This window comes from Salmo trutta, chromosome 9, assembly GCF_901001165.1.
Source record: "Salmo trutta chromosome 9, fSalTru1.1, whole genome shotgun sequence".
NCBI classification, from domain to species: Eukaryota; Metazoa; Chordata; class Actinopteri; order Salmoniformes; family Salmonidae; genus Salmo; species Salmo trutta.
In genome coordinates, this window is record NC_042965.1 from 6,346,971 (window position 1) to 6,369,939 (window position 22,969).

Below are 22,969 nucleotides of genomic sequence, written 5' to 3' on the forward strand. Positions count from 1 at the left end.
GCAGCCTTTTGAAGACTAACATTTCACGCAAGCTCTAACTTTGTCACAAGCCCTGAGAGGCATAAGCGTGAGGGAGGGGTAGAGGGCTTGTTTTCATTCATTCATCTTTATTTATTTATTAGGGGAAACTTAATTGCGGATCTCTCTGAAGCAACACTGAGCCTCCTGTTTGGGCTAAAGTTTTTTGAAAAATGCATCAACAGCCCCCTAGAAAAAAACAAGCACTGATGAATTATTAAGTGTTTTCTGGGGAGCTGTTTACTCAAAAACACATATCACACTAATTAAAGGAAACGAGACGGGTGCTTTATTTTTATTGCCCGTCCTCTCGGGTTGTCCCAATATTTGATGATGCCCTTTGGTCTATGCAATGCGACTTAAATTATATATTTTTTTATTCCCTTTCAGCAGACAATGAAAAAAGAGACTGTTTACAAATTGAGCAAATACTATTTTCCGCATTGTTAAGACTTGAAATGAATTGTTCGGATGGGAAACCCACTGAGGAGATTAAATCATGGCTCTTAAAGACACCATCAGAAACATTGTCAGGTACAGAGTTCTACATTACCTGCCACTGCAGAGTAGCCATCTTGCAAAGGAATAATGAGGTATGATCTTCTGAATTACACTGGCCATTACCATAGTAACCACCAGCTGCACACCGATCACACCCTGAGGGAGGGAAAACAAATCAAGTTATAATCTAATAGGAATTGGACAGATATGAAATACAGAACACACATACAGTTGAAGTCGGAGGTTTACATACACCTTAGCAAAATACATTTAAACTCTGTTTCTCACAATTCCTGAAATGTAATCCTCGTAAAAAATTCCCTGTCTTAGGTCAGTTAGGATCACCACTTTATTTTAAGAATGTGAAATGTCAGAATAATAGTAGAGAGAATGATTTATTTCAGATTTATTTTTTCATTACATTCCCAGTGGGTCAGAAGTTTTTTACATACACTCAGTATTTGGTAGCATTGTCTTCAAATTGTTAAACTTGGGTCAAATGTTTCGGGTAGCCTTCCCCAAGCATCCCACAATAAGTTGTGTGAATTTTGGCCCATTCCCGCTGACAGAGCTGGTGAAACTGTGTCAGGTTTGTAAGCCTCCTTACTCGCACACGCTTTTCAGTTCTGCCCACAGATTTTCTATGGGATTGAGGTCAGGGCTTTGTGATGGCCAATCCAATAGCTTGATTTTGTTGTCCTTAAGCCATTTTGCCACAACTTTGGAAGCATGCTTAGGGTCATTGTCCATTTGGAAGACCCATTTGCGACCAAGCTTAACTTCCTGACTGATGTCTTGAGATGTTGCTATCTATTTTGTGAAGTGCACCATTCCCTCCTGGAGCAAAGCACCCACACAACATGATGCTGCCACCCCTGTGCTTCACGGTTGGGATGGTGTTCTTTGGCTTGCAAGCCTCCCCCTTTTTCCTCCAAACATAATGATGGTCCTTTTGGCCAAACCACAGTTCTATTTTTGTTTCATCAGACCAGAGGACATCTCTCCAAAAAGTATGATCTTTGTCCCCATGTGCAGTTGCAAACCGTAGTCTGTCTTTTTTATGGCGGTTTTGGAGCAGTGGCTTCTTCCTTGCTGAGCAGCCTTTCAGGTTATGTTGATTTAGGACTCGTTTTACTGTGGATATAGATACTTTTGTACCTGTTTCCTCCAGCATCTTCACAAGGTCCTTTGCTGTTTTTCTGGGATTGATTTGCACTTTTCGCACCAAAGTACGTTCATCTCTAGGAGACTGCATCTCCTTCCTGAGCGGAATGACGGCTGAGTGGTCCCATGGTGTTTATACTTGCGTACTATTTTTTGTACAGATGAATGTGGTACCTTCAGGTGTTTGGAAATCACTCCCAAGGATGAATCAGACTTGCGGAGGTCTACAATTTTTCTTCCTGAGGTCTTGGCTGATTTCTTTTGATTTTCCCATGGTGTCAAGAAAAGAGGCACTGAGTTTGAAGGTAGGCCTTGATATACATCCATAGGTACACCTTCATTTGACTCAAATGATGTCAATTAGCCTATCTGAAGCTTCTAAAGCCATGACATAATTTGCTGGAATTTTCCAAGCAGTTTTAAAGGCACAGTCAACTTAGTGTATGTAAACTTCTGACTCACTGGAATTGTGATACAGGGAATTATAAGTGAAATAATACGTCTGTAAACAATTGTTGGAAAGATTACTTGTGTCATGCACACAGTAATGTCCTAACCGACTTGCCAAAACTATAGTTTGTTAACAAGAACTTTGTGGAGTGGTTGAAAAACGAGTTTTATCCACTATAATTGATCATTTCAAAACATTTTTCTACGGCTGGCCATGCTTTCCACCTGGCTACAGCCCTCCACCCCCCACTGCAACTCGCCCAAGCCTCCCCCATTTCTCCTTCACCCAAATCCAGATAGCTGCTGTTCTGAAAGAGCTGCAAAATCTGGACCCCTACAAATCAGCCGGGCTAGACAATCTGGACCCTCTCTTTCTAAAATGATCTGCCGAAATTGTTGCAACCCCTAATACTAGCCTGTTCAACCTCTTTCGTATCGTCTGAGATTCCCATAGATTGGAAAGCTGCCGCGGTCATCCCCCTCTTCAAAGGGGAGACACTCTAGACTAGAGGTCGACCGATTAATCAGAATGGCCAATTAATTAGGGCCAATTTCAAGTTTTCATAACAATCAGTAATCGGCATTTTTGGACACCGATCATGGCCGATTACATTGCACTCCACGAGTAGACTGCGTGGCAGGCTGACTACCTGTTATGCAAGTGCAGCAAGGAGCCAAGATAAGGTGCTAGCTAGCATTAAACGTATCTTATAAAAAACAATCAATCTTAACATAATCACTAGTTAAACTAGTAATATCACCAACCATGTGTAGTTATCTAGCTTGTCCTGCGTTGCATATAATCGATGCGGCGCCTGTTATCATTGAATCACAGCCTACTTCGCCAAACGGGTGATTTAACAAGGGCATTCGTAAAAAAAGCACTGTCGTTGCACCAATGTGTACCTCACCATAAACGTCAACGCCTTTCTTAAAATCAAAACACAAGTATATATTTTTAAACCTGCATATTTAGTTAATATTGCCTGCTAACATGAATTTATTTTAACTAGGGAAATGGTGTCATTTCTCTTGCGTTCTGTGCAACAGAGTCAGGGTATATGCAGCAGTTTGGGCCGCGTGGCTCATTGCGAACTGTGTGAAGACTATTTCTTCCTAACAAAGACAGCCAACTTCGCCAAACGGGGGATGATTTAACAAATGCGCATTTGCGAAAAAAGCACAATCTTGCACGAATGTACCTAACCATAAACATCAATATCTTTCTTAAAATCAATACACAGAAGTATATATTTTTTGAAACCTGCATATTTAGTTAAAATAAATTCATGTTAGCAGGCAATAATAAAATAGGGAAATTATGTCACTTCTGTTGTATTCATTGCACGCAGGGTCAGGGTAAATGCAACAGTTTGGACCACCTGGCTCGTTGCGAACTAATTTGCCAGAATTTTACGTAATTATGACATAACATTGAAGGTTGTGCAATGTAACAGCAATATTTAGACTTATGGATGCCACCCGTTAGATAAAATACGGAACGGTTCCGTATTTCACTGAAAGAATAAACATTTTGTTTTCGAAATGATAGTTTCCAGATTTGACCATATTAATGACCTATGGCTCGTATTTCTGTGTGTTATTATATTATAATTAAGTCTATGATTTGATAGAGCAGTCTAACTGAGCGGTGGTAGGCAGCAGCAGGCTCGTAAGCATTCATTCAAACAGCACTTTCGTGCATTTGCCAGCAGCTCTTCTCTGTGCTTCAAGCATTGCGCTGTTTATGACTTCAAGACGATCAACTCCCGAGATTAGGCTGGCAATACTAAAGTACTATTAGAACATCCAATAGTCAAAGGTATATGAAATACAAATGATATAGAAAGAAATAGTTCTATAATAACTAGAAACTAAAACTTCTTACCTGGGAATATTGAAGACTCATGTTAAAAGGAACCACCAGCTTTCATATGTTCTCATGTTCGAGCAAGGAACTTAAACGTTAGCTTTTTTACATGGTACATATTGCACTTTTACTTTCTTCTCCAACACTTTGTTTTTGCATTATTTAAACCAAATTGAACATGTTTCATTATTTATTTGAGACTAAATAAATTGTATTGATGTATTATATTAAGTTAAAATAAAAGCATTCATTGTTCATTCAGTATTGTTGTAATTGTCATTATTACAAATATAAGACTAAGACATATACATTTAAAAAAAATAGGCTTTTTTTGGGTCCTCCAATAATCGGTATCGGCATTGAAAAATCATAATCGGTCGACCTTTACTCTAGACCCAAACTGCTACAGACCTAAATCTATCCTACCCTACCTTTCTAAGGTCTTCGAAAGCCAAGTTAACAAACAGATTACCAACCATTTCGAATCCCACCGTACCTACTCCGCTATGCAATCTGGTTTCAGAGCTGGTCATGGGTGCACCTCAGCCACACTCAGTGTCCTAAACGATATCATAACCGCCATCGATAAGAGACATTACTGTGCAGCTGTATTCATCGACCTGTCTAAGGCTTTCGACTCTGTCAATCACTAGATTCTTATTGGCAGACTCAACAGCCTTGGTTTCTCAAATTATTGCCTCGCCTGGTTCATCAACTACTTCTCTGATAGAGTTCAGTGTGTCAAATCAGAGAGCCTGTTGTCCAGACCTCTGGCAGTTTCTATGGGGGTGCCACAGGGTTCAATTCTCGGGTCGACTCTCTTCTCTGTATACATCAATGATGTCGCTCTTGCTGCTGGTGATTCTTTGATCCACCTCTACGCAGGCGACACCATTCTGTATACCCCTGGCCCTTCTTTGGACACTGTGTTAATTAACCTCCAGACGAGCTTCAATGCCATACAACTCTCCTTCCGTGGCCTCCAACTGCTCTTAAATGCAAGTAAAACTAAATGCATGCTCTTCAATCGATCGCTGCCCGCACCTGCCCGCCCGTCCAGCATCACTACTCTGGACGGTTCTGACTTAGAATATGTGGACAACTACAAATACGTAGGTGTCCGGTTAGACTGTAAACTCTCCTTCCAGACTCACAAACATCTCCAATCCAAAAATAAATCTAGTATCTGCTTCCTATTTCACAACAAAGCATCCTTCACTCATGCTGCCAAACATACCCTCATAAAACTGACCATCCTACCAATCCTCGACTTCGGCGATGTCATTTGCAAAATAGCCTCCACCACTCTACTCAACAAATTGGATGCAGTTTATCACCGTGCCATCCATTTTGTCACCAAAGCCCCATATACTACCCACCACTGCGACCTGTACGCTCTAGTTGTTCCAAATGATTATTATGGGGGGGGGGGGGGGGTTCAGAAAAAAAAGCAGTCTCCAGCAGCATAGGAACATAACGTAATGGATGATGTAGCCCAACTACAGTCGTTCGTCCTTTAAAAAGTTTCAGCGTACTGCGGCGCAACTTGCATGGTGCCACAGAGTTCTATTACACGTTATTTAAGTGTGAACCACTGGTACCTTAGTGCTAGTTGGACCACCAGAGGGCATCTTGAGAAGCATTTGATAGCCTTCAATAGTGGCTGTACTAGAGAATGCAGGCACGCGGGAGACTGGGGTTCAATTCCCCGATGGGGAGGAAGAGTGGGTTGACCTTGTAAATAAGAATTTATTCTTAACTGATTCCATGTGAGTTATTTCATAGTTTTGATGTCTTCACTTATTCTACAATGTAGAAAATAGTCAAAATAAAAAAAAACTGGAATGAGTAGGTATGTCCAAACTTTTGACTAGTACTTGCTTAATTCATTTTATTAATATTATGGTGTTTCTATTCCAAGAAAAACGAACAACCCTATGGGTTTCTATTAGGATGGAACGGACAATATGGTGGTGTACAACGTGACGGTCGGGAGTACAGTACTGGGCTATTTAGCTAAAGAATTCCTATGTCGTGCGGGCATGCGGGATACCGGGGTTCAATTCTCCAACAGGGAGGAAGGAGTAGGCTGTCCTTGTAAATAAGAATGTTCTGACTTGCCTAGTTAAAAATAAAGGTTACACTAAGAACATAACATTTCTACACCCTAATTTTCTAATTCTAGTCCAACCAATACCCAAACTAAGATTCAGTGAAAATAAAAATCGTATTGATTTATCAACACCAGTCCCCATGCTCGTCTCAGAGCGGCGCAAAACGGTGCTAAAATAGTTGTAGGCTATTGCTTCAAATCATATTGCTTCTAACTTCAATACGCTCTTTACATAAATAAGACCTACACCACATTACTCAACACTAGTGAAACTCATGTCGCCTACGGTAGGCCTACAGTATAAGGAAAAATATGACGTGACTCTCCGCCAATAATTACAGAGGATTTTTCTGTAATTCAGTGATAAAAAAATATATAAAAAAAATATATCTGAAAAATATATACACTGCTCAAAAAAATAAAGGGAACACTAAAATAACACATCCTAGATCTGAATGAATGAAATAATCTTAAATACTTTTATCTTTACATAGTTGAATGTGCTGACAACAAAATCACAAAAATAAATCAATGGAAATCCAATTTATCAACCCATGGAGGTCTGGATTTGGAGTCACGCTCAAAATTAAAGTGGAAAACCACACTACAGGCTGATCCAACTTTGACGTAATGTCCTTAAAACAAGTCAAAATGAGGCTCAGTAGTGTGTGTGGCCTCCACGTGCCTGTATGACCTCCCTACAACGCCTGGGCATGCTCCTGATGAGGTGGCGGATGGTCTCCTGAGGGATCTCCTCCCAGACCTGGACTAAAGCATCTGCCAACTCCTGGACAGTCTGTGGTGCAATGTGGCGTTGGTGGATGGAGCGAGACATGATGTCCCAGATGTGCTCAATTGGATTCAGGTCTGGGGAACGTGCGGGCCAGTCCATAGCATCAACGCCTTCCTCTTGCAGGAACTGCTGACACACTCCAGCCACATGAGGTCTAGCATTGTCTTGCATTAGGAGGAACCCAGGGCCAACCGCACCAGCATATGGTCTCACAAGGGGTCTGAGGATCTCATCTCGGTACCTAATGGCAGTCAGGCTACCTCTGGCGAGCACATGGAGGGCTGTGCGGCCCCCCAAAGAAATGCCACCCCACACCATGACTGACCCACTGCCAAACCGGTCATGCTGGAGGATGTTGCAGGCAGCAGAACGTTCTCCACGGCGTCTCCAGACTCTGTCACGTCTGTCACATGAAAGCAGGTTCACACTGAGCACATCTGTGAAGAGCACAGGGCGCCAGTGGCGAATTTGCCAATCTTGGTGTTCTCTGGCAAATGCCAAACGTCCTGCACGGTGTTGGGCTGTAAGCACAACCCCCACCTGTGGACGTCGGGCCCTTATGGAGTCTGTTTCTGACCGTTTGAGCAGACACATGCACATTTGTGGCCTGCTGGAGGTCATTTTGCAGGGCTCTGGCAGTGCTCCTCCTTGCACAAAGGCGGAGGTAGCGGTCCTGCTGCTGGGTTGTTGCCCTCCTACGGCCTCCTCCACGTCTCCTGATGTACTGGCCTGTCTCCTGGTAGCGCCTCCATGCTCTGGACACTACGCTGACAGACACAGCAAACCTTCTTGCCACAGCTCGCATTGATGTGCCATCCTGGATGAGCTGCACTACCTGAGCCACTTGTGTGGGTTGTAGACTCCGTCTCATGCTAGCACTAGAGTGAAAGCACCGGCAGCATTCAAAAGTGACCAAAACATCAGCCAGGAAGCATAGGAACTGAGAAGTGGTCTGTGGTCACCACCTACAGAACCACTCCTTTATTGGGGGCTAATTGCCTATAATTTCCACCTGTTGTCTATTCCATTTGCACAACAGCATGTGAAATTTATTGTCAATCAGTGTTGCTTCCTAAGTGGACAGTTTCATTTCACAGAAGTGTGATTGACTTGGAGTTACGTTGTGTTGTTTAAGTGTTCCCTTTATTTTTTTGAGCAGTATATATTTTTTTTGGGGGGGGGGGGCATTTTAAGAGTATTTTTATCATTATTTTATTAACGAAAGCATAAAAGATGCCATTATTAGTTACATTGTTTTAGTTTGAACGTGCAAACTGGCACTAAGAACAGAACAGCGGGAACGTTCCCCTATTCAGCGCCATTACTAGTGCAATGCCCCTTAAAAAGTGTTGCCAGTGTGGCGGGGTGTGGGTCCACCCCCCGTCCCCCATGGGCTAGGTCTGTGCGCGGCTCTGCAGCCCATCCCATGCCCTCGTGCCTTGAACCTTCGACCTTCCGCGCTTTCAGTGGATGCAGCTGGAGAACTGCAAGGCAATCCCACTGTGTGCCAGTCGGGAGCCATGACCAATATATATTGTCCTGCTAATAACAGGGCTAATAATATATCTGAGAATATCCAACAGGCTTTTATATAATTCTAAATGAATAATATTCACGGTTTAAAAAATATTTGAGATGATTTTGTTTTCAAATAACGTAAAATGAGTGAGAAAAAGGTAATTCTTGAACATGAGGTGAGACATTGCTACTAATTTGTAAATTAGGCCAGTTTGTTATTTAGAAGTATTTATTTATGTTTTTAGAGGGAGCGAAACCTACAATCATCTCATGGGTCTCCCAGTCAAGGGCGGCACGGGTATTGAACCAGCATCTAAAACATGGTGAAGCCCCAAAATTGCCCTCGCTGGAAGCCTGTGTTTCAAACATAAGGAAGTGGATGGCTGCAAACTTTCTACTTTTAAAAACTTGGACAAAACAGAGATGCTTGTTCTCGGCCCCAAGAAACAAAGAGATCTTCTGTTGAATCTGACAATTAATCTTGATGGTTGTACAGTCGTCTCAAATAAAACTTAAGGACCTCGGCGTTACTCTGGACCCTGATCTCTCTTTTGACGAACATATCAATATTGTTTCAAGAACAGCTTTTTTCCATCTGCGTAACATTGCAAAGATCAGACATTTTCTGTCCAAAGTTGATGCAGAAAAATTAATCCATGCTTTTGTTACTTCTAGGTTAGACTACTGCAATGCTCTACTTTCCGGCTACCCAGATAAAGCACTAAATAAACTTCAGTTAGTGCTAAATACGGCTGCTAGAATCCTGACTAGAACCCCAAAAATGGATCATATTACTCCAGTGCTAGCCTCCCAACACTGGCGTCCTGTTAAGGCAAGGGCTGATTTCAAGGTTTTACTGCTAACCTACAAAGCATTACATGGGCTTACTCCTACCTACCTTTCCGATTTGGTCCTGCCGTACATACCTACACTATGGTCACAAGACACAGGCCTCCTAATTGTCCCTAGAATATCTAAGCAAACAGCTGGAGGCAGGGCTATCTCCTATAGAGCTCCATTTTTACAGAATGGTCTGCCTACTCATGTGAGAGATGCAGACTCGGTCTCAACCTTTAAGTCTTTATTGAAGACTCATCTCTTCCGTAGGTCCTACGATTGAGTGTAGTCTGGCCCAGGAGTGTGAAGGTGAACGGAAAGGCACTGGAGCAACGAACCTTGCTGTCTCTGCCTGGCCGGTTCCCCTCTCTCCACTGGGATTCTCTGCCTCTAACCCTATTACAGGGGCCGAGTCACTGTCTTACTGGTGCACTTCCATGCCGTCCTTAGGAGGGGTGCGTTACTTGAGTAGGTTGAGTCACTAACGTGGTCTTCCTTTCTGGGTTGGCACCCCCCCTTGGATTGTGCCATGGCGGAGATCTTTGTGGGCTATACTCGGCCTTGTCTCAGGATGGTAAGTTGGTGGTTGAAGATATCCCTCTAGTGGTGTGGGGGGCTGTGCTTTGGCAAAGTGGGTGGGGTTATATCCTGCCTGTTTGGCCCTGTCCGGGGGCATCATCGGATGGGGCCACAGTGTCTCCTGACCCCTCCTGTCTCAGCCTCCAGTATTTATGCTGCAGTAGTTTATGTGTTGGGGGGCTAGGGTCAGTCTTATATCTGGAGTATTTCTCCAGTGTCCTGTGTGAATTTAAGTATGCTCTCTCTAATTCTCTCTCTCGGGGGACCTGAGCCCTAGGACCATGCCTCAGGACTACCTGGCATGACTCCTTGCTGTCCCCAGTCCACCTGGCTGTGCTGCTGTTCCAGTTTCAACTGTTCTGCCTGCGGCTATGGAACCCTGACCCGTTCACTGGACGTGCTACCTGTCCCAGACCTGCTGTTTTCAACTCTCTAAAGACAGCAGGAGCGGTAGAGATACTCTCAATGATCGGCTATGAAAAGCCAAATGACATTTACTCCTGAGGTGCTGACCTGTTGCACCCTCGACAACTACTGTGATTATTATTATTTGACCATGCTGGTCATTTATGAACATTTGAACATCTTGGCCACGTTCTGTTATAATCTCCACCCGGCACAGCCAGAAGAGGACTGGCCACCCCTCATAGCCTGGTTCCTCTAGGTTTCTTCCTAGGTTTTGGCCTTTCTAGGGAGTTTTTCCTAGCCACCGTGCTTCTACACCTGCATTGCTTGCTGTTCGGGGTTTTAGGCTGGGTTTCTGTACAGCACTTTGAGATATCAGCTGATGTAAGAAGGCCTATATAAATAAATTTGATCTGTAGCAATACAGCTGGCACTGTTATGCAGTGTCTTAGACCATTGCACCACTGTACAACGTGACCGATCGGGAGTGGACTACAGTACTACATTAAGAGCAAAATAATCCTAACAAAATAAAATCCTGAGTGTAACAGTTTTAGTAAGTAATACTGAAGTCGTGGACATTTCGTTTCTATTTAGGTTTATGTCACCCATTCACTGTCAGAGACACAGTAGGACCAAAAAGCATAATCAGTGCTCTAACTCCCCCTTGTGCTGGTCTGGAGCAACGAAGCAGTGACGCAGGGTACCATACTAAACCACAAATGACCTAAATCCAACAGCATAATCTCAACATTTTCAGTTGAGCAACCACTGTACGTGCACACTAGACGGTCAAATTGGATGTATTTGCCCTCAAGTGGTTTTTAGTCTGTTATTTGGCATATCTTGTTGCTTGCTAGTTAGCTACTCTGTTGACAGTTTTACAAGAACATGTGGTAACTTACTTGCTTGTTCATGACAGGCATTGTTGTCACCTTAGCTTGCTACACACCTTCTGAGTGATAGGAAGCATGAGCACCACCAATAAGCCTACACCACCGTGCACACACAGGTCGTTACTATGACAACTAGCGTAGCCATGTCAGAAATTGGACTGCAGTCTGAACACAAATCCACATTTGGTCACTTGTAACTTGTTTGAACAGCCAGTATACCGAAAGGGATTTGGAAAAGGCCTGCGGTGTGAACAAGGTAGATGCAGTACCATGTGTATGGGATCCAACCTGTGGCCTTCACTTCTGATGAGAGCATCATTCATGTGGCTTTGGTATGCATGGTCTCTTGTAGTATTGGCACAACATGAATAATTTGTGCTTAATTTGATATAGCCTAGCCAAAAGGTATACAGGGTGGAAGTGGTGGGTTTGAGATTTGAGTAGTAGTCCTGCATTTTTTTTTTTTGGGGGGGGGGGGGGGTACAGTTACATATCACAATATTATTTTGAATAATATTACAGTGCATTCGAAAAGTATTCAGACCCCTTCACTTTGTCCAAATCTTGTTACATTACAGCCTTATTCTAAAATGGATTAAATTGTATTTTCCCCCCCCCCCCCCCATCATCCATCTTCACACAAAACCCAATAATGACAAGGCAAACAGTTTAGAAATGCTAGCTAATTTATATATATATATATATAAAAAAAAAGAAATATCACATTCACATAAGTATTCAGACTGTTTACTCAGTACTTTGTTGAACCAACTTTGGCAGCGATTACAGCCTTGTATCTTATTGGGTATGACGCTACAAACTTGGCACATATGTATTTGGGGAGTTTCTCCCTTCTCTGCAGATCCTTCAAGCTCTGTCATGCTGGATAGGGAGCGTCGCTGCACAGCTATTTTCAAGCCTTTCCAGAGAATTCCGAGCTCCGGCTGTGCCACTCAAGGACAGTGAGACTTGTACCGAAGCCACTCCTACGTTGTCTTGGATGTGTGCTTAGGGTTGTTGTCCTGTTGGAAAGTGAACCTTTGCCCCTGTCTGAGGCCCTGCACACTCTTGAGCAGGTTTTCATCAAGGATCTCTCTGTACTTTGCTCTGTTCATCTTTCCCTCAATTCTGACCAGTCTCCCAGTCCCTGCCGCTGAAAAACATCCCCACAGCATGATCCTGCCGCCACCATGCTTCACCGTAGGGATGGTGCCAGGTTTCCTCCAGACGTGACAATTGGCATTCAGGCCAAAGAGTTCAATCTTGGTTTCATCAGACCAGATAATCTTGATTCTCATGGTCAGAGTCCTTTAGGTGCCTTTTGGCAAATTCCAAGTGGGCTGTCATGTGCCATTTAATGAGGAGTTGCTTCCGTCTGACCACTTTACCATAAAGGCCTGATTGGTGAAGTGCTGCAGAGATGGTTGTCCTTCTGGAAGGTTCTCCCATCTCCACAGAGGAACTCTGGAGCTCTGCCAGAGTGACCATCAGGTTCTTGGTCACCTACCTGACCAAGGCCCTTCTCTCCCAAATGCTCAGTTAGGCCAGGCAGCCATCTCTAGGAAGAGTCTTGGTGGTTCAAAACTTCCTCCATTTAAGAATGGAGGCCACTGTGTTCTTGAGGCCTTCAATGCTGCAGAAATGTTTTGGTACCCTTCCCCAGATCTGTGCCTTGACACAATCCTGCCTGAGTGTTACGGACAATTCCTTCGACCTCATGGCTTAGTGCATGTCAGAGCAAAAACTGTCAATTGTGGGACCTTATATAGACAGGTGTCTGCCTTTCCAAATCATGTCCAATCAGTTGAATTTACCACAGGTGGACTCCAATCAATTTGTAGAAACATCAAGGATGATCAATGGAAACAGGATGCACCTGAGCTCAATTTCCAGTCTCATAGCAAAGGGTCTGAATACTAGTAAATTTGGTATTTGTTTTAGTTTATTATTATTATTATTATTATTTGTAAACCTTTCTAAAAACCTGTTTTCGCTTTGTCATTATGAGGTATTGTGTGTAGATCGATTATATTACATGTTTACTTCATCAATTTTAGAATAAGGCTGTAAGGTAACAAAATGTGGAAAAGGGGAAGGGGTCTGAATACTGTATATCAATATTTGACTACAAGTCCAGTGCTTTCCATAAGCACTGGTCCAGTATTTTCCACCTTATAAATTAACTAGGCTTTTCATTTAAAAGTTTCAATTCGCTAGTCAGAAAAGTCTATAAAGCCTTCTCCTGCTAGAATGAACAATATGCATCTTCTAGTGATCTATTGACAGGACAGGTGACTTTCCGTCACAAAGCGAGCGATGACAGGAAACTGCTGGTTTGTCAGTCTGCGGTTTGTCCTGCCTCTCTTTACTTGTGTTGTTTTTTTGCGATGTGGTTGGCTGCATTCACATTTATTTTCACGGCTGGAGAGCATGATGCTTCTTCATCATCTTCAGTGAGTGAATTTACACATCCCATGTAAGTGGTAACGATGAGTTCTAATCCACATAATTGATCTTCTTTTGCGTGTATCATAGGCTTTTAACCAGCCACTGAGTCGGGGCGCATAGGCCATTTACTGTTCCTTGATTGACGACCGAACTTGTGTTGACGAGTTTATAAAAAGTGTCAAACTGACTGAATTAGGGGCCTCCCGGGTGGCGCAGAGTTGTCACTACAGACCATGAGGGGTGCACAATTGGCCTAGTGTCGTCCGGGTTTGGCCGGCTGGAATGTCCTTGTCCCATCGCGCTCTAGCAACTCCTGTGGCGGGCCGGGAGCATGCACATTGACTTCGGTCGCCAGTTGTACAGTGCTTCCTCAGACACATTGGTGCGGCTGGCTTCCGAGTTAAGCGACCAGTGTGGCAAGAAGGAGTGCGGCTTGACAGTGTCGTATTTCGGAGGACGCATGGCTCTCGACCTTCACCTCTCCCGAGTCTGTACGGGAGTTGCAGCTATGGCTGCAGCTATGGCTTGCGAAGAAAACAGTACATTTAAAAAAAAAAAAAAAAAAACTGACTGAATAAAATCAATCTCCAATATCCCTTTGATATTCATAAATCATATAAATACATTGCATGTCCATAGTAAGTAAACAAGTAAACCAAAGATTGTGAGTATTTTCCCAAGATTCTAAGCCCATGTCGAGACTTGCCAGTGACCCCTAAAGTGACTCGTGAGTGTAGCAAAGTAATGGGTTGTTCGCCACCGAACGGCTGTTTTAAAAAGGATCTTTTAGGTGAACGGAATCGAATCATCGGCGAGAGACATTTATTTGGCTCCCTAATTTGCATACTAGGCTACTACTGCTTTTTTTGCAATTATCTGCAGATAAAATATGAAAACATTTGATGAAGATGTTGAATATAAAAGAACACAGATTGAGTATTATAAAAGCTAATGTCATGATACTTAAAATGCCTTCAGAATGTACACACCCCTTGACTTATTCCACATTTTGCTGTGTTACAGCCTGAATTAAAAATCAGCCATCTGTACACAATACCCCATAATGACAGTGAAAACATGTTTTTAGAAATGTGTGCACATTTTGACAGGAAATACAGAAAGACAAATTTACACAAGTATTCACAACCATGAGTCAATACATGTTAGAATCAACTTTGGCAGCGATTACAGCGGTGTGTCTGTCTAGATAAGTCTAACATGCTGACCAAACCGGACACGCTAGTTAGTTTTTGCTAACATGTGGATTTTAGCTTGCTTGAGCATGCTAACTGAGGAGTGTTAATTCACCTGTTTCCATACATGTTTCATTTTTAAACAACTCCTTTGTAAGATAAATAGTTAAGAAGTTAGATAAAATATTTATCTGTACATGGAATTGTATTTGTTTTTTTTACTCATTTTTTTCTAATCTTTAAAGGAAAATGCCATGGGCACTATCTGATGTGTGAAGACATTTCACTGCAGCCAATGTAGAAGGAAAAGCTGTGTACATTTGTAAACACTGTGCCAAATCATATATGTTGGATCACATAAGGTATTTGCACTGGTGACAGACAATGCTGCGAACATGAAGGATGCTTGGTCTAAAGTGGAGTAGTCCTACCCATTGGCTGTGCTGCTCATGCATTGAATTTGCTCCTCAAGGACATCATGGCACTGAAAACGCTCTACAAGAGAGCCAAGGAAATGGTTAGGTATTTGAAGGGTCATCAAGTTATAGCAGCAACCTACCTCACCAAGCAAAGTGAGAAGGATAAGAGCACCACATTGAAGCTGCCCAGCAACACCCGTTGGGGTGGTGTTGTCATCATGTGACGACAGTCTCCTGGTGGGGAAGGAGTCTCTCCAAGAAATGGCCATATCACAGTATGCTGATATGGACAGCCACACCAAGAGGATCCTTCTGGATGATGGATGTATTTTGGGAGAGTGGTAAGCAGCCTGAAACCTATAGCAGTAGTCATTGCACGGATTGAGGGAGACAATGCCATCCTGTCTGATGTTCAGACTCTGCTTGCAGATGTAAGATAATAAATCTGTACTGCCCTGCCCACTTCACTGTTGCTCCAAGCAGATGAAGCTGCAGTTCTGAAATACATCAAAAAGCGTGAAGACTTCTGCCTGAAGCTCATACATGTTGGACCCCAAGTATGCTGGCAAGAGCATCCTGTTTGATGCAGAGATCAACAAGGCCAATGGTGTCATCACTACCGTGTCTCGCCACCTTGGCCTGGATGAGGGCAAGGTTCTTGGCAGTCTGGCGAAGTACACTTCCAAGCAAGGGCTTTGGGATGGAGATGTAATATGGCAGTCGTGCCAACATATTTCCTCAGCCACCTGGCTGAAGGGACTTTGGGGAAGGCAATCAAAGCTTTAGTTCCTAGACTCATTTTACAGATGTATGTTGAAAACAATTTTGGGAGATGCGATGGATCATTGAGGATCATTCAATATTCCCTTTCTTTCTTTTGTTGTTCAGTGAAATCATCACATGTGAAGAGTCAACTCATTTAATTAAAGTTCAATTCCTAACAACATTTTTATTTATATTGGAAGGATTTAATAATTTGCAATTATGTACTCTTATGATAAGGTAAAAGGTTTTTGTTCGTATCCATATTATATGGTAAATATATCCAATGCAAACATCTACATTTAAATGGTATTAATATTCATTTGCATATATTTCTGTTAATTCCCATATATTCCAGTTAATTCCCAAGGAAAGTTTCCACCTCTGAATATTCCCCAAAATGTGCAACCCTAGGAGTAACTAACATTTTGTCGATCCATCCTCAGTTCTCTTATCACAGCCATTAAACTCTGTAATTGTTTAAAAATTACCATTGCCCACATGGCGAAATCCTTGAGCGGTTTCCTTTCTCTCTGGCAACGAAGTTCAGAAGGACGCCTGTATCTTTGTAGTGACTGGGTGTATTGATACACCATCCAAAGTGTATTTAATAACTTCACCATATTCAAAGGGATATTTAATGTCTGCTTTTTTTGTTTTACTCATGTACCAATAGCTGCCCTTCTTTGCAAGGCCTTTGAAAAAAAACCTTGGTCTTTGTGGTTGAATCCTTTATCTCTAGACATTTAAGCTTCTCATTTTTAATACATTTGTAAAAATGGCTAAAAACATAATTCCACGTTGACATGATGGGTTGATGATGGGTCAGTGACAACATTTTAAATTCAACCATTTAAAATTCAGGCTGTATCACAACAAAATGTTGAAAAAGTCAAGGGGTGTGAATACTTTCTGAAGGCACTGTATATGGCATTATTAAATATATTGATATAGGCCTACTGATTTGAGTAAAGTGTCGACTGCTGCTTTCTATGTAGCAAAATTTAACACCGGCTTCTTTTTTCAAATCGTAACTTTAAAACCCTTTCCCTGCAATTCTATATTGTTTCTCAACAGGGAATCAATGTTTATGACAGAATCTATGCTCTTGACAGAACACAACCTTTATTCTTAGGTTTTTGCAACAATACATTTAATTGGAAGACTCGTTTTTCAGACTAGATTACTAATCTACCGCCTTCCCTCAAAGTCCCACCCACAGTGATTGACAGGTCTGAAACCCTACCAATTCTGTGACTCAAACATCCTGCCCCCTCCCCTGACAATCCCACCCAGAGTGAATGATTGACAGGCCAAACTGTAAAAAGCGATTATTCACCCAAATTACAAAACAAAATTGGTTTCCTTACCTTAAGTGTCCAGAGCAGCAGAGCCAATAAAATACATAATTTGAAGAACAAACATCAGTGTGGCAATTTATATCTTGCAGTAAAACAGTAACTATGGCTTTAATCTCAAAACAGATTTAATGTTAAAAAAGGTTACCTTACTTAGAAAATACCCCCGATCATATAGGCGATATCCAAAACAACTCACACTGAATTCATACATTTTCAGTAACTTTAAAGTTGTCTTTCTACTGAATACACAACTAATTTTACAACGCTGGGAGGTAAAGTCGTTAAAGTATATAGTTGTGTATTTCATGTGGAATCAAGACAGAAGTAAGCAAAATACAGCTTCTTCTTTAATAACTCCCTGGCTGGCTACTTTTTCTAGTTGGCTGGCTACTCCATGTACGCCTACTTACAGAAAACACTGTTAGGAAAGAGAAAGGGGGATACCTAGTCAGTTGTACAACTGAATGTATTCAACTGAAATGACTTCCTTATTTAACCCACCCCCCTCTGTTAGTCGGCTGTACCTGCGCCAAAACTATAGCTTGTTGTCCATCTTCTTTTTAAATAGTGAGCCAACATGTTTTCAGCACTTTGATTTCCCTGACTGATCAAAACTCGTTTCTCTGCAGCAGACATGTTAGGAACATCAAATCGCAGTATTGAATCGCAAAACATATAGAATCATGAGAATAGCAATAAAGGCGCCTAAGTAAAGTGATAACATCGTATAGTGAGGTTACTGGCAATATATATTTTAAAAAAATTAAACTTTGCAGTCACATTAAACAATGCGGGATCCTGTTGCTCAATGCGCTTGCAACGTCAGGGTTGTGGTTTGGATTCCCATGTGGGACCAGTATGGAGGGAATAAAATGAATGCACTCTCACTACTGTAAGTCACTCTGGATAAGAGTGTGCTAAATGACTAAAATGTACAGTACTGGGGCCTAGACTCCATAGGCCTAGAGATTATGGTGTGGCTGTTCACAGCCTACTATTTATGCAACATGTCTCATTAAAACTGTGCAAAGCACTGCAAAGTCACTGCAAAGCAAAGAATGGAAGTCTTGTTTACGTTTGATTAGATTACATCAATTTGGGAAGGGTACGCCAACTTCTACAATGACCTTCAACTGAGTTGAGATAGGGACAGGTAAGAGTGGAAAGCGGGGTTAGTTGTCCCTCAATGTCATTTCACCGTCTTTTCCTCCCGACCAAAACATGAGAGTAAACAAGCTTATTTTCCTAAAAACCTGCAGATATTGCAGGTCATAACCAATGTTAAAAAATAAATAAATCTGGCACTGAGCAAATTTCAGGTCTGCTGAGAGCAAAACTTGAACATTGTGAAAATTGTGCGCAACTTCCAGCATGCATTTACTGAGAACACTGAGGCTGTACCCGCTTTAAGTTTGTTTTAACAGAGGCCAAGTAGGCTACTGTGACTATTTGATCATAATGTAGGCCTACCAGGGGCCTACCATAAAAAACTATGAAACATGCAACCCATAACATTTTAACATGGAAATAGCTGTTCTATCATTCAGCCTACAGTAGCAGCCAATGTGTGGTGTTCAATGTAAGCCTACTGTACATTCCATGAGCTTTTGAAAAACAACAAGTAGGGCTACACAACCTGTTTATCCTCTTAGAAGGTGACTGAAAAATGTGTAGTTTGATGCAAGAAACGACTTATTTACAAAAAAATATATTATTCCCATACCATTATTACAGAGAATCCAAAATTATGCTAGCCTCTGCCTATTGGCTACTTAGCTTATTCAAGACCTTCTCAATACAACACTGCCCCTTTAAGACAAACAAAGCTCTTTACCGGACTTGCTTTTCAAAGATGTGTAGAAATGCACACGTTTTGTGCTCTTGAAGGAAGCAACCACTCCCCCACTATTGACTAGAAATGAGCTATAACTGGACTAATAACTCAGATTGAAAAAAATGTGCACAGGTGGCTACATGCAGCTCTTGCTTTGATCTCAAAAGAAGCACATCAGAGTGCTCATGCTGTAAAAAGTCAAGTTCAAAGTGAATGGCACATTTCCATATGGCAATGGCTATTTGCATACAGTGCATTCGGAAAGTATTCCGAGGTCGAAGGAATTGTCCGTAAAGCTCCGAGACAGGATTGTGTCGAAGCACAGCATATGAAGTACACATGAACAGTGGCCTCCATCTTTCAAAAATGAAAGAAGTTTGGAACCACCAAGTCTCTTCCTAGATCTGGCCGCCCGGCCAAACTGAGCAATCGGGGGAGAAGGGCCTTGGTCAGGGAGGTGACCAAGAACTCTGACAGAGCTCCAGAGTTCCTCTGTGGAGATGGGAGAACCTTCCAGAAGGACAACCATCTCTGCAACACTCCACCAATAAGGCCTTTATGGCAAAGTGGCCAGACGGAAGCCACTCCTCATGAACAGAGCAAAGTACAGAGAGATCCTTGATGAAAACCTGCTCCAGAGCGCTCAGGACCTCAGACTGGGGCAAAGGTTCACCTTCCAACAGGACAATGAACCTAAGCATACAGCCAAGACAACGCAGGAGTGGCTTCGGGAGAAGGCTCTGAATGTCCTTGTGTGGCCCAGCCAGAGCCCGGACTTGAACCAGATCGAACATCTCTGGAGAAACCTGAAAATAGCTGTGCAGCGACGCTCCCCATCCAACCTGACAGAGATTGAGAGGATCTGCAGAGAAGAATGGGAGAAACTCCCCAAATACAGGTGTACCAAGCATGTAGCTTCATACCCAAGAAGACTCAAGGCTGTAATCGCTGCCAAGGTGCTTCAACAAAGTACTGAGTAAAGGGTCTGAATACTGTTTTTAGAAATTGGTCGTGACTGCTTTTACTGATATGGATTATGGAGGAGAGTCTAAAGCATTTCAAAATGCTTTAGAAATTGTGCTTTGAGAGTTCACTTCATCCACTTTCTCTTTAGTCCTTCCATCCTCAGATCCTCAAAAGGTTCTACAGCTGCACCATTGAGAGCATCCTGACGGGTTGCATCACTGCCTGGTATGGCAACTACTCGGCCTCCGACCGCAAGGCACTACAGAGGGTAGTGTGTAAAGCCCAGCACATCACCGGGGCAAAGCTTCCTGCCATCCAGGACCTCTATACCAGGCGGTGTTGTCAAAGACTCCAGCCACCGTAGTCATAGACTGTTCTCTCTGCTATCGCGCGGAACCGGAGCGCCAAGTCTAGATCCAAGAGGCTTCTAAACAGCTTCTACCCCAAGCCATACAATTCCTGAACAGCTAAGCAAATGCCTACCCAGACTATTTGCATTGCCCGACCCCCCCGCGCTGCCGCTACTCTGTTATTATATATACAGTCACTTTAATAACTCTACCTACATGTACGTAATTACCTCGACACAGGTGCCCCCCACACATTGACTCTGTACCGGTACCCCCTGTATATAGCCCCGCTATTGTTATTTACTGCTGCTCTTTAATTATTTGTTATTCCTTACTTTTTTAGGGATTTTATTAAAACTGCATTGTTGGTTAAGGACTTGTAAGTTAGCATTTCCCTGTAAGGTCTGTTGTATTCAGCACATTTGACAAATACAATTCGATTTGATTTTAGTCCTTTGAAGATAACAGGTTATGGGCTGTTAGGGAAGAAACTGAACAAATCATTATTGAAACAATTTCCTGAGCCACTAATAGAGTTGCAGTGTAGCATGTGTTTTCAGACATGAGTTTGAACCAACTTCGTGCAGTAGACAAACTCAATTACATGAGGGATTTATAGAGAAATAATATTAGGAAACAATTTGATAAGGCTTAGTAAGCAACTTACGAGAGTACATATCTAACCCAGCGTCAATTCAAGTACACTCCAATAAAAAAAAAGGGTCTCTAAGATACCCATTTAGGACTGTTAATACTGTACAATGCAGAATCGCTCATACACACTCCCCCTGAAAGTCCAACAATTCATCCACTGTAATTTCCAACAATGGAGTAGGCTACACAGCAGCAAAGTGCACTTCTTCAGTTATGATATACAACTGCAGTAACAAAGAAGTGAGACCATTAAATGTTTTTATTGGTACATTTGAGGCACTTGCAAAAACGGCCATCGGTGGCAATAAAAGAAAATGTGTGACTCTCAGCACCTATGATGCTCATCTGAGAACAAGCAGCACTCAACAGTGGGAAGCTGGTCCTGTGATAGCCAGCTTAGGCTTTAGCACAGGGGATTTAGTTTCAACCCTAACGGATCAATACTCTCTTAAACAGGCTGGGTAGAATCATTCATATCGTGCTGTTACTTTACACGGTCAGTGTAGGGTAGGCCAACTTTTACCCTAATAAGTGGGCTTAGCCATATCAGCACGTACTCATATGGATGCGCGCCCGCATACACACACACGAATGTAGGCCTTTAAATAGCACTAAATCTTAAGACACATTTTTGTCATTTCAATAATGATTGAGTCGAGTTATTGTCAAACTGACGAAAACAGTGGGCCATTGTGGTCAACAAAATGCCCTTTCATGTGCCACATTTTAGTCACACGCCACATTGGTATGCCTCATTAACTTGTAGTAAATATAAAATCACTGACTTATATGTGCAAACATACATAGCCTTTTCCTACCAACATATTTTCTGCATAACATCCTATTCTCTTCCCAACAGCAGAAATATGACAAACATACAGTACCAGTCAAAAGTTGACACACCTACTCATTCAAGGGTTTCTTAGTTTTTTTTTTACTATTTTCTTCATGTAGAATAATAGTGAAGACATCAAAACCATGAAATAACATATGGAATCATGTAGTAACCAAAAAAAAAACAGCGTCGCATAGTCTTGGCATTCTCTCAAATCCAAATCAGTCACATACACATGTTTAGCAGATGTTATTGCGGGTGCAGCGAAATGCTTGTGTTTCTAGCTCCAACAGTGCAGCATTATCGAACAAGTAATATCAAAGATGTCACAACACACACAAATCTAAAGTAAGGAATGGAATTAAGAATATATAAATATTTGGGCGAGTAATGTCAGAGTGGCAAAGACTAAAATACAGTAGAATAGAATACAGTATATACATATGAGATGAGCAATGCAAAATATGTAAACATTATTAAAGTGGCCAGTGATTTCAAGTCTATGCATATAGGGCAGCAGCCTCTAAGGTGCTAGTGATGGCTATTTAACAGTCTGATGGCCTTGAGATAGAAACTGTTTCTCAGTCTCTCGGTCCCAGCTTTGATGCACCTGTACTGACCTCGCCTTCTGGATGATAGCGGGGTAAATAGGCAGTGGCTCGGGTGGTTGTTGTCCATGATGATCCTTTTAGCCTTCCTGTGACATTGGGTGCTTTAGGCGTCCTGGAGGGCAGGTAGTTTGCCCCGGTGATGTGTTGGGCAGACCGCACCACCCTCTGGAAAGCCCTGCGGTTGTGGGCGGTGCAGTTTCCGTACCAGGCAGTGATACAGCCCGACAGGATGCTCTCAATTGTGCATCTTTAAAAAAGTACCATGCCAAATTTTTTCAGCCTCCTGAGGTTGAAGAGGCGCTGTTGCACCTTCTTCACGACACTGTCTGTGTGGGTGGACCATTTCAGTTTGTCAGTGATGTGTACACTGAGGAACTTGAAGCTTTCCACCT

At 42.3% G+C, this 22,969-nt stretch overlaps 1 protein-coding gene across 1 annotated transcript in view; it reads right to left on the reverse strand.

Moving 5' to 3' along the window:
• The window catches only part of tmem161b (transmembrane protein 161B), a 42,548-nt gene that overhangs the window by 10,764 nt on the left and 8,815 nt on the right, over positions 1-22,969 (reverse strand). The window contains exon 2 of the mRNA XM_029762180.1: positions 572-675. Within this exon, the coding sequence (XP_029618040.1) occupies positions 572-675 (104 nt within the window). The remainder of the gene's footprint in view (positions 1-571; positions 676-22,969) is intronic.